At 46.8% G+C, this 13029-nt stretch overlaps 1 protein-coding gene and 1 long non-coding RNA gene across 2 annotated transcripts in view; both read left to right on the plus strand.

Moving 5' to 3' along the window:
* Positions 1-3479: 3479 nt before the first annotated feature.
* LOC114910575 (uncharacterized) lies at positions 3480-10867 on the plus strand. Its single transcript, XR_003797705.1, has 3 exons — positions 3480-3516; positions 10590-10690; positions 10858-10867. It is a non-coding gene; the product is annotated as an uncharacterized LOC114910575 (long non-coding RNA).
* Positions 10868-10903: 36 nt separating this feature from the next.
* LOC108942572 (coiled-coil domain-containing protein 91-like) overlaps positions 10904-13029 on the plus strand; it is a gene marked incomplete at its 5' end in the record, with an annotated part of 63073 nt that continues 60947 nt past the window's right edge. The window contains 2 exons of the mRNA XM_018765993.2: positions 10904-10999; positions 11733-11837. Coding sequence (XP_018621509.2) covers positions 10904-10999; positions 11733-11837 — 201 coding nt within the window. The remainder of the gene's footprint in view (positions 11000-11732; positions 11838-13029) is intronic.

The raw sequence follows: 13029 nt of genomic DNA on the forward strand, positions 1-13029 counted from the left end.
TGATGTTCCACAACATAGCTGAAATTCCACACCCACGTATGCGGAGGAAGTATTCGCTGCAATCCATTTCCAGCATTGTGACGGTTTTCGCTTGCACCCCTGGCATTTACGTTCGTACGCGGCATCGTGGGCTGCCGTTTTAAGAACTGCGGCCGCCGTAGATAATGTTAACTCGTCTAAATACGTAGCGGTCATTTTGGTCACTCGGTCTGTTGTTCCCTTCCTTTTTGGCTCGACAAGTTCGTAATAAGTGACACGGAGCCGAACGCGTTGCTTCCCGGTGACTTTTAAAGACCGCACCGCGCATGCCATTTTATATTTACCCTGCGGAGGATCGATAAATAGAATGCGTGCCGAGTGGCCGGCCGGCCGGCCTGCCTGCCTGCCTACGGCTCGCGTGCGTCCTCTGGGACGAGTCAGCCGGAGCGGGTCGCGCAAGTGTCCCGTCGGCGGAGCGGGCTTCTGCCCACGGGGTGACGCACTGCTCTGTGCATGAGTCCTCTGGGCCCGTCCCGACTGCGGTGGTAGCTTAGACGTTTTGGCGCTTGGCCCTGCAGGGGTTTGGCTGCGGGTGGCACCGGGAGCGCCTTTAAAACCGACAAAACAAACAGAACGTATGTGCTGCTAGTGTCTTTTTTTCTTACAGTCATATAGTTTTATTCTCGGCTATTATGTGGTAACAATAATTTGCCAATACTTGGACCTTAGATTTTATTGTCACACTTTATTTTTCTGAGATACATCAGGCTCATACTTTCAAAAAACATGTTCTTCTGTTTTTGCTTACGCATCTAAAGAGAAATAGCAGAAATAGAGGGATTTAATATATTAAAAAAAAAAAAAAAAACTCCAGAACTTAAAGGAACTACTTAATCAGTGCCAGGTTTTCGTCTTTGTGTTTATAATCCTTGTTTTAATGCAGAAATACAGTGCAGTCCAGTCTAATACTTTCACAAAAACTGAGGAAAGCTGTGTTTTACCATGTTTTTCGAAGATACTGAACGGTCGGTCATTTGTGTATGATTTGTCATAACTGAAGGCAGAATAGTAAAACTTAAGGTCTCATGGGAAGGTCACTAAAATATATAGAAAAATTGAACAACACCTCAATTGGAATAATAGCCAGTGAAAATGTTGTGCATTAAGGGTTCCGTGGTGGGGTGCGGTGGCGCAGCGGGTTTGGCCGGGTCCTGCTCTCCGGTAGGTCTGGGGTTCAAGTCCCGCTCCGCGTGCCTTGTGACGGCGTCCGCTGGGTGTGTTCCCTCCAGCCTTGCGCCCTGTCTTGCTGGGTTAGGATCCGGCTCGCCGCGACCCTGCTTGGGACAAGCGGTTTCAATCAGTGTGTGTGTGGGTTCCATGGTTGCGCAACTGGTAGCGCCGGTGCCTAACAGCCCTTGTGCTGTTTCCATGTTTTGTCTGTGTTCACGTGGGTTTCCTCCTACGGTCCAAAGGCGTGTTTCAGGTGGACTGGCGACTCTAAATTGCCCACTCTGTGTGTACGTGGGAGTGAATGAGTGTGTGTGTGTGTGTGTGTGTGTGTGCGCGCGTGTGTGTGTGCGGTGTGGTGGACTGCAGCTGTCGGGGGTGTACCCTGCCTCACACCCTATGGTTTCTAGACCACTATGATCCTGCACTGGACAAATGGCTGGTAATAGTGGATGGATGGATATTTAAAAGCAGAACATCGCTAGCTTGGGGGGCGCAGTGGGCCAGTGGGTTGGACCGGGTCCTGCTCTCCAGTAGGTCTGGGGTTCGAGTCCCGCTTGGGTTGCCTTGCAACGGACTGGCGTCCCGTCCTGGGTGTGTCCCCTCCCCCTCTGGCCTTACGCCCTGTGTTGCCGGGTAGGCTCCGGTTCCCCGCGACCCCTTATGGGACATGTGGTTCAGAAAATGTGTGTGTGTGTGTGGATATTTAAAAATATTAAAATTTTAGTATATTACTAATAGGATCATTTAATGCTTGTTTATTGCCATCATACCTACTGACCACGTACTCATAATTTAAAATCACATTATTCTTTATTCATTTAACTTAGAATGTTATTTACCCAGGGGGTGCGGTGGCGCAGTGGGTTGGACCGCAGTCCTGCTCTGGTGGGTCTGGGGTTCAAGTCCCACTTGGGGTGCCTTGCGGTGGACTGGCGTCCCGTCCTGGGTGTGTCCCCTCCCCCTCCGGCCTTACGCCCTGTGTTGCCGGGTAGGCTCCGGTTCCCCGTGACCCCGTAAGGGACAAGCGGTTCTGAAAATGTGTGTGTGTGTGTGTGTGTGTGTGTGTGTGTGTGTATTTACCCATTGATACATCTGAGTAATTCTACTGGAGCTATTTCGGGTAAGTACCTTGCTCAAGGGTACTCACTTGGGTCCGAAGGAAGCAGCTCTAACTGCTACTCTACCATCTACCCCTGACTTAAAACGCTTTGTACAAAGTGAAAGGTGCTTAGAGGTTTGAATCCAAAAACATTAGGACACACACATTGTCTGAACCGCTTGTCCCACATGGGGTCGCGGGGAACCGGAGCCTACCCGGTAACACAGGGCGTAAGGCCGGAGGGGGAGGGGACACACCCAGGACAGGATGCCAGTCTGTCGCAAGGCACCCCAAGCGGGACTCGAACCCCGGACCCAATGGAAAGCAGGACCCGGTCCAACCCATTGCGCCACCGCACCGCCTTCCATTTGGACACCTGTATGTTCCTAATTATACTCCATAAAAATTTGTTGTCAACATTTCAACAAGCCTCTCAAAGATTAACTAAACGGTGTTTTGTGAGTTAGTATGCAAACCTGTGCGATACCCTAAGCGATGTGTGCATGAGGCTGAATCTCGGCATCTAGCTGTTCGTCTCGTTTCCCAGCCGCAGTTTCAGAGGGAATACGACGGTTCGGCACGTGTGCACCGATGTTTTATCATTCTTATAAGCTCAGTTTCACGATCCTTGAGCAATGTACATTCGCCTTTATCCACAAAGTGTCTACGGTACTTGGATGGCAGGGTGACCGTTAGCTGGGAGACGGGTTGGTGTAAATAATCCAGCTGTAGCTAAACAGTGCCATGTGAACAGTGCTCTGAAATAACACGGCCCGGGGCTCTTGTGGGGGGGAGGGGGGGCATTGTTGCGTTGTTGCTAAACAATTTCCTCCATACCAGAAATGCACTGTAACTCAATTGTTATAATAATCTGGGAAGAAGCAAAGCACTCTGGCTTAAATCACTACCATCAGATGTGCTTGGAGGCTCTGTAGTTTCTCTGGAACTTCAGATGGGGCTCATGTACAGGATCAGGAAGCTTTTCGGGGGCTAAAATACTGAAAAGGTAGAATGTCACTCAGGCTGGTGCAGAACTCCGTTTCCTCTTGTTGCGTGTCAGTCGTTAGTTTTCACAGTTCGCAGGCCTCGTGCACTATTGGTTGACCTCCAACCTTTGACCTTTCGCAGGCAGCCGAGACATTTGACTGCGGGAGGCAGCTGCGCAGGCCCCGTGTTCCCGGCCATCCCGTGGGTAGCCTTCTCCTCAGGTATGGGTCTACCTCAACTCTGACCTTTGACTTCTCTATGTTCTATTTGTATTGTATTTATATTGTACTGTATTGTATTATATCGTATTAAACCCAGCCGTGTAGTTGGCGACAGCGACACGCCGGTCCCAAGCCTGGATAAATGGGGAGTGGTGGAGAAATCAATGGCAAACTACTCCACTATCTTTGCCGAAATACTTTATGGATCACAACCAAACGTCTTCAATCATGGTCCTGGAAGGCACCCTCCGAGTAATTAAGACATGGTCAAAAATCGTAAAGCATGGACAATGACGATCCATAAAGTGACCGAAAGTCGGCCTCGACTGAACGGTTAAATCATCATCATCATTTCTACGCTACGTCATCAAGTTATGATCACAACAGGGACTGGAAGTCTGTAACCCGGCCCGTTCATAAATCCAATCACTGCCTTATCAACAGAAGCTTAATAATACAGACAGTTTATTCACGGGTTGGGTTCTGTAAAGAACCTCAGGCAAAGGTAGAGTTCTTTAAAAATTTCCCGGTGAGACCCTATGTATTCCATTTTTTTACCAACTGTAATATGCAGGGTGGCTGTGGTCCAGAGGCTATCTTGAAAATACAGGGTGTAAGTTAGTGAACATTGTATATGGCCACTAGTCTGTGGCCTTATTATCTTTTGGAAATTTGAAGCAACATGTGCAGCCTTCGTCACCATCTGGCCACTTTCAGCTCGCTTTATTATCTATACAATCAGTAGTGCAATAATACAGACGTAACCTTGATTTATTCTCTAGGTAGGCGCTCAGATATACCTTTAATAATTAAAAAGAGACTTTTATTTTTAAATTTTTAAAAACTTTGCTACATTACAATAAAAATTTTTAAAAGGCTGAAAATTGAAAGATTATCTCTAGAAAGTCCCATATTTATCCCATAAACATGTTCAACGTTACTCTTCTTTCTACTCATCACGGACACTCAGAAACACCAGACTGGGGCTGTAAACACTGAAAGGGGACTGAATTCTGTTTACTCCCAGTTTATTCCTATTTTACTACATGTGGCCGAGGAAATGACGTTGCATTCGCTCTAACGAGTTCTTTGAAACTAGACGACTGAAGAAAATACAATTAGCGAATAAATGCAGAAAAGTTTAAATCTGAAAATTCACGGCTTGAACGCGCGCGGCACGAGGGCGCGATACATAATATTCGTGTTTTATTTCTTCGTGACATGGGAACTCGTGATTTTGTGTCAAGTGCTTAAAAACATTTTATTTATAGGGAAAAAGGGTAACGGACACCATCGCAGACTGGTTCGCAAACACTCGGAGCCCGCAGGAGCCGGGCCCCCACATTGTTTCTGCTGGAGCCTTCACAGACTCTCTTTCACAGGCCCACGGTTTGTTATTGGGGTAATAGTTAGAGGGTAGCATCTGGTGCAGCGTGTGTCACCGGATATATATAGGGCTTGAAACACGACAATGCCGCCGAGATCAGACGTTCTCAAACTTTGCGAAATAAAATATCTGGCAGAGAACTAAACATTCCCGAGCCCACTAACTACAGATTACAATAAATAATGAATTATGGAATGATACTGCCCCCCTCCACAGAGATAAATATACAAATTTGCTCATTTACTTTCTAACAGCGAGCAAATTAGACGGGTTCCAGGGCGCTGGCTCGCGATCAGTCCGCGCAGACGATAACCCAAACACATGTGGGTGCCTCTAGACGTTTTCTCTGAGATTGTGGTTTTCCAATAGTCTAAACCCATCATGCAAATGTGTTAGCAACAACTGGCGTTTTTTCCCCTCTTACCCTGAGTTTTTATTCCCCTCGTAAAGCTGGGGCAGGAAGGAAAAGCGCGCGGTTGTTTATCGTGTGCCGTCCAGTGCCCTCGGCTGCTCTAACGCCACTTTAATGGGTTTCCGGCCGGGTTTTAGTTGTCTCCTCGCTAAAAAGTAAAGAAACCGCGTAGGAAAGTGAATCGGGTCTTAAAGTGGTGTTTTGACAGCACTAAACCTGGGGTCCATGGGCCCCTTGGGAGTCTCCGGACGAGCTTCACGAGGGCCATGTGATACGGGCTTGCTTTGAAAATACCGCACAGTAACTACATGAAAGTAAGTTGTTGCCATATTTATAACACTTTTCTCCAAAGCGACTTAGTTACTCGCACTGATTTACCGTACAGCGAGCTCATTTTCACTCCTTCGGTGCAGGGTAAGTACCTTCCTCGAGGGCACTTCGGCAGGAGTTGGCATTCAAACCGGGAAAGTGGAAGGCAGCAGTTCTGAGCACCACGCTTGCTGATCCAGAGTTAAAAATAGATAAATTTATTAGCGTGCTATTACGAACTATGACATAACCCCGCGTGAGGGTAATGCGGAATTTATGTCATTTTGCCAGGAGGGGTCCGTCCTTTCGTCCGGTGCTTAAAGGGGTCCGTGGCCCGGGCAAGGTTAAGACCCCCTGCGCTAAACCGAGGTCCCCTGGTGCGCGCACGCTGGTCGGGGGCGTTCGCCGAGCGGTGCGTGCGGGTCGAGGCCCGAGCGCGGACCCCACCCTCTACCGACTGGCCTGCGGTGCAGCTGGGTGTGGTGGGGAATTCCCGATGGCGGGTGGGGTTTTCCTCGATACGCCACGGCCGCCGTGTGTGTGTGTGTGTGTGTGTGTGTGTGTGTGTGTCTGTGTCTGGTGGTCCTCTGCTGCAGCACGTACCCCCGCGGAGCACGGCCCCGATCCGGAGGAGAGCGCTTGCCGTAGGGACACGTGGACGTCTTCTCCTCCTTCGGTCCAGAAATCCTCTTTCCTGAACACTTCCGCAGGTTGTGAAAGAGCTCGGCCGTCAGCTTTCGGAACAAATTTACTCGCGTCATTCTCGTTGTTTTTTTTTTGTCATCGCTAAAGAATTTCAAAAAAGAAACACGCTTGGTCCTCAGTTCACGAGTACAGCTGGCTCTGGAAGGCCTGTTCGCAGCTTAGTTTCTTCAGAAACCTAACTGCCGGGTCGCAGTTAATTAAAGGCTAATATTACAGACGTAACCTGAAAGATTAAGTTGATCAAAGATTTCAGATAAAGGTGTAATAAATTTTAAAAAAATTTGCTCTAAACCTTTATTAAACGCCATCCTTGGAAACACAGGGCGTGAGGCGGGAAACGCTGGATGCCAGTTTATCTAGGACTTTTGCTGCCTTTAATTAACCTGAAAAAACACGAAACTTAAGTCCTCTTTAGAATCACTGGAAATGAAAAGATATGTCATCTCTGTAAACTCCTGTTCGGTGCCGACTGTCAACCGATTCATCCCATAAACGTGCGCAGTGTGCATCCACATTTGGCCGCTGCTGTTTTACTTTATTATCCATGCAATCGACAAAAGCCTCATAATAGCAACCTAGATTTATTTACTGAGTAGGTTCCGTGTACCTCTTGCATAGGTACAGCAAATAAAGTAATACACTGTGAGGCTTCTAACATTTTTCTCGAATTCGAACGAGATTAAAATGAAAACTAATTTAAAATTGCTGCAAATAACAATACATTCTCTCCGCAAAAACCTGTTCGTTGTCGCTCGATGACTGACTCATCTCATAAATGTGTGACGTTCCTCACTGGGTTATTGATCGCCGGCACTCAGGTACGCCGGATACGAGTGACAATTTGCTTTGCGGCAAACTATTTAAAAAATAAAAAAAGGTAAGGGAAGAGACACGCGAAGCACAGCATTCTAGCTGATGCTGAAAGTAGACGAGAGGTGAAATGAGAACTTGAAAAATTAAATTTTGCTTTAAAACATTAATACACTAAAAATTAACTTAAAAAAATGCTTGTATCTCGTAACTTGACCCTTATCAACTTAAACACCCGCTATACTCCGAAGGTCATCGATATTCTTAACCTAAAGGACGCCAGTAAAAATGACCAGGTAAATACACGCACACACACATACAGAGGCTGAGCTTAACCCGGCAACACAGGGCCCAAGGCTGGAGGGAGAGGGGACGCGCCCAGGATGGGACGCGCCCAGGATGGGACGCCAGTCCATCACAAGGCACCCCAAGCGGGACTCGAACCCCAGCCCCGCCGGAGAGCAGGACCCGGCCGATCCCGCCGCACCTCCCTAAGCGAAGACAGTTTTTGAAAATTTGCTGATCATTTGTAACACCAAGGACTGCGTATAAATGTTAAACACTGGCTGTCCATCGCTATACGGACAGCAAGAGCGCATGTTCGTAAGTCAGAGCAAGCGCTGCGGGATGCCTAAATAGCGTGTCTTCTTGGCTAAAATCTGTACTCTGCTGTGCTGTAGTTTGACCATTTCCATGATGTTTTAGAATCTGCTTTTCATTTTTAGGTTATTACCATCAGTTGTATTTCTTGTGGTGCAGTTTACTTTGCTACTGTTGCAGTATTATTAGATGACAGTGTCATTCTAACAGGGTTTGGTCGAATCCACATTGCTGACTGCGGAGTTCTCTCATTGCAGTGGGAGGCACTCTCCTTTTGAGGGGAAAGTATGCTATTGAAAAAGAAATAAATATATAAAGTAAAACAAAATAAATCTGCTGCGTATCATCATTCAGTTCAGTGGAATGTTTTTTTTCCTGTGGTTATGAATTATCTCAGCCTCTTCACATTGTGTCTGATGATCCAGGAATGAAAAGTCCCACACCCACGTGTGTAGGGGGTATGTCTTTTCTTTGTTTCTTTTATGATTCAAAGTCATCCTGCACAACTGATATTTTGCCATTTTTTTTTCCAGCTTTTTAACGTCATGCTTTAAGTCTGCAGGATGTTAATACATTTGCATTTGTACAGATTGAAAGCATCTACCTCTCAGATTGCGGAGAAAATTGATGCATAGGCGTCCATGTTCAGAAACTTATTTATGCCTGATTCGGAGGCTGCTTATGTCCGCCGTGATACGTTTTCATATCTCGATGGGGTAGGCAGCCTAAGACGAGCTGCCTTTCGAGACGCTCGTGCTTTTGTGGCGAAAGCTGAAGAGTGATGTCACTGTTAAGGCTGTCACTCGGTGCTCACCCACAGCGCGTTCAGCCTTTTCTGCTGGGAAAATTTTTCCACACGGCAGTGTGACGGGAGCGTGTCCTGAGTGACAGAACACACACGTCGTAGGTGGGGTTTTCTATTGCGTTATGTGCCGACATTATATCGATATTAGGAGCGCGTGTTTTCGGCGGGGGATGAAGACCTCTGTCACCGAACGTCTCCGCGGCTACGCCTGCTGCCAGCTGCGACCCACCCCGTTCGCAGTTCGCCATCGCCGGGGCTTCGGAGGGACCCCGGGATTTATGGGCCCAGAATCCACTTCCCGTAAAATGCTGTTTTCAGCGACCGGCTCTGCCAAACCACGCCAAGCGGTGCTGTAATTAAAAAGGAATACTCCTAACAAAAATAAATGTGTTTTCCTCCCAGCCGGCTCGGTCCCGGGGATTAAAGATGGGCTGCGTTTCAGTGGGGAAAGAAAAGCACACTTTCCCTAGCCTGCTTTGCGGCCTTCCTGTTGCTCGGGGTGCCCCTGGTCCGTCGGAGAGGTCGGGGGGGGGGGACCGCCCCCCGGGTTCCGCCCACCGTGTTGTCAATCAAAATAGGCCACTCCCTCCAGTGACAGTCCCATCCATACAATAAGAACGATCCGCTGTCTTCTGGGTCACTAATACTGTTTATATCTCGTGGGCGGTTTCTCTTAAGTATCGCCGTAATCCGCTGTCGGCGGGGATTATTATTATTGTTGTTGTGGTTATTATTGTAATGGTTATTTTGCTACGCAGTTCACGCTTTTATCCAAAGCACTGTATAGTTTCTCCGATTTACACAGCTGCTTTAGTTATTCTAGTTAAGTACTTTTCACAAGGGTAGGACTTCACAAGCTCTTTATGAAAATACCCCTGGATGACCCCACCTGGAAAGCTTCAGGTGGTAGGCCCATGTTTTTCAGCGCCAAGCTTCCTGCTGCTTTTGAATCGCACTTTCTAACAGAAAGTCAAAGTAATGTTATGTATAGTGTACTTTGGGTCCTCAACTTACAAACACTGTTCAGACCAGGAAGTTTATTCATTGTTTGTGAACCCAGCCGCCCTGTCGCAGCCTCAGAAATCCTAACCGTTCAGACGTCCTTCAAGTTATTCAAGGGTCCGTTTGTGTGAAAACCTCACACGAAGCTATAATGAATTAAAAGTTAGATCGAGACGCTTTTTCTATTCTTTTTTTTAATCAACCGCTCATCCTGTGCCGGGTTCTCTGTGTTCCAGAGCCCATCCTGGACGCACTGGGTGTGAAGCAGGACATGCTGCGTATGTGACGCCAGTCCATCACAGGACTTTATTTTTTTTTATTTTTTTTTTTTACCTTTCATTCACTTGCAAACAGATGTTGCGCATATTGATGCATCTGGTTGCTCTTTTTGCTTTATTATCTATGTAGTCAATGAAAAGTAATAATACAGATGTGCCTTGATTTATTCACTGGGTTGGTTCAGTAAAAATCTATCTATAATAAATTTAAAAAAATACTGCAAAAAGTTAACATTTTATTAGCTTCAACATTACTATTAAAACATATTTAAACTATTGAAAAATATGCCTCCGCAAATTCCTACTTAATGCTCACTGTTTCTGATTTCTCGCACGAACATCTTATTGATCACCGGCACTCAGGAACACCAGATACAAGTTTTAAACACTGAGACAGCAACTTGAATGAATCAAGTCTTATATTCTGACTCTTTTGAGTACAATTTACTGCCAACTAACAAGTGGAAAAACAGACAAGTGGGGAAAAAAAAGCAATGAAAAGTAAATCCCTAAAGAGTAAAAGGTTTGTATCTGAGAATCTGAAGCTCAGATGTTTGTAACATGAGGACACTGTGTGTGTATCCAGAGCTCCAGCTTTAAGCGCTACAAGAAATGGAATCCCATACTGAAGTAGAGTAAGGGTGTGCAGGATGGTCCCACGTTCCTTATTTACTTGTGTTTAAACCAGGGATTATCAGACCTCCTGGTTAGCGGCCGCACTTGTCCTTCTGTGTGAGGTTCACTATGTCTGTGTTGCTGGTTCAGTTCCAGGTCTGAGTGCCCCCCCAGACATCCTGCTGGACCAGCGCCCTTCCAAGCAGGCTGACTGCCCCGACGCCGGACCCCCTCGCAGTCCCCCGGAGCAGGTGGGCCACCCTTCCTGCACCCTGGGCACCGAGAGAAAGAAAAACACGCTGGACCCTGGACGGCATGCTGCCTGGCTTTTGGCTTTCAAACCCCGTCCATATTTTAACTGCTCTCTTGTAAGCTTCTCCCACTTCCAGTGAGTAACCCTACTTCCCTGCGTGCACAGACCCACCACTGCGCGACGCCTCGGCCGCAGGCCAGGACTCGGGGCCGGGGGCCCAGAGGGCGGCGCCCAGCCGCCCCAGTCGCTGTCCAGCCTGATGGCCAAGTTGACGGCCAGCGAGGAGGAGAAAGCCTGCATCCAGAAGGTCAGCTTCGTTACAGCTCACAGCACTGCAGCAAGAACATAGCGCCGCATTGCGCTGATGCAGACCCTTTGTTATCGAATGAAATGTTATGAATTTTAAAAAAAAAATGCCAGATGGAATCGGTAGTGTTTTCACTGAGCAAGACTGTAGTTCCACTTTGCGGTTTTTTCATCAGGCCAGATAGAAACTTGTACAGCGTGATGATTTTTTTTTTCCGACAAGTTTTCAAACTTTATATTTCAGTTTTTTTTTTTTAAAAAAATGTCTGAACACAAAAGCGGTGGAATGTTCAGAACGGACGGCTCCTATACGTCATAATCAGCACTAATAAAACCTTACTTTAAAAAACAAAGGTAAATCAATGAGGAAAAAGAACAGGAGCGAACAAAGCTCGAATCACAAGCGCAGCCGAATTCCATACCCTCATAAAAATGACAGGTACTAATCATGCACTTGTCGAAGACCGATATAAAATTACACGGCATGCAGTGTAATTTGAAATGTAAAAGCCAAAAACTGTCGTATTTCATCAAACATAAAGCCAGAGGACTTTAAAATTGTTACGTGATGATATAATGAAATGTTTATTGTTGCTTATCCTTTCCTTCATCTGACAGTTGTGGCCGTGCCTTGCAACGCTCCGAGTGCGAGGCGTGCTGGGATGCTCGCGGTTGATGTCAACGCTGTTAGGTATTTGAGAGTGACGATGCAGGGCTCTGCTTGCCGTTGCCAGGAGCTGGAGCAGTTGATGGAGAAGCACTCGGCGTGGGAGTTGCAGCATCACGAGGAGAAGCAGGCGGACGCCGAAGTCCACAGGAAACGCTACGCGGAGCTGCAGGTACGACCGAGTGGGTGAGTGGGTTACAAAAACCCACTCTCGTGGCCAAACGATGGGTCTGCCGGTATAAGTCTTTCCTCGAGTTCAGATCTTGAACTCTAGAGCGATACGCAGCAGTGTAAATGTATGAGTTGAAAGCCGAATAAGTTGATTCGGGCTAAATTGACTTTATGAGCATGATCTGAATAATGTGATATTCTGGTAACATTCTGTAACCTGTAGCCTTCAGGTCGTTGCCCAAGGTGCACCTTCTGCGCACAACTGTCCGACGAAGGAAAAGCCACAAGCTCCCGCTGCTCTATAAGCCTTGATGTGGGCGGGCGTATGTGACATGGGAAATGATCAGCTCTCACCCCATTACTGGGGTCTTCTTTCTGCCTGCGGTGCCCCCGGCCAGTCAAGGAGCCTCAGGAGACATGGCATCATGTGAATTATGGTATTACCATTCAAGTGGAAGGCAGCAGGGGGTGTAGCGTTTAGTGCCGTTGCCTTGCATCCAAAGAACTCAGGTTTGAATCCCACCTCCTGCTGTAGTGCACTTAGTTAAGGCACTACATACTCTGAATTGATGCAGTAAACATGACCCACCGGTATAAATAGGTAAAACACCATAAGTGGCTTAATGAAAATCACTTTGGAGAAAATTATCTGCAGTATGAATAAATAATGAGAATGATTACTGTGTAGTGTTATTGCCAGTGTTGTGGCAGGTCTTTCTGCTGGTACGGGGTGCTGTGTAGAAGAAAGTACACCCAGATGACTTCCAGTCTTTGGGTCAACCGAGGTAAAGGGAAAAAAAAAATCCCCCCAAATCTGGTAACTAACTTTTTTACACAAGGGATGTTGTGTACCTTTTTAAAATGTAACCACCAGTATTTAAACAAATGTTTTCATGTTTTAAAACATGCAAGACTGACTGACACTTGTTATTTCAGATTTTGGTAATCAGCAAGGAATTTGCCTTCAATTTATTAAGTCTGACACAACTTTGGCTTCTCCTTAATGGATGTGTGGGAGCAAGGTGAAATTCCTTCTCTTCTCTGGAGCACGCCTTCTGAAGGAGTTCGAAAACATTTTACCCAAGCCTGTTTATTACAGAAATCAGTTTCTTAACTAGAAATGCAGCGTCTGACCTGAGAGTGTGTCAGGAGAAACTCAAATTGCGTGTGTGCACCTTTCACGTTCTGCCTAC

Source organism: Scleropages formosus, chromosome 5 (assembly GCF_900964775.1).
Source record: "Scleropages formosus chromosome 5, fSclFor1.1, whole genome shotgun sequence".
In the NCBI taxonomy this organism is placed as follows: domain Eukaryota; kingdom Metazoa; phylum Chordata; class Actinopteri; order Osteoglossiformes; family Osteoglossidae; genus Scleropages; species Scleropages formosus.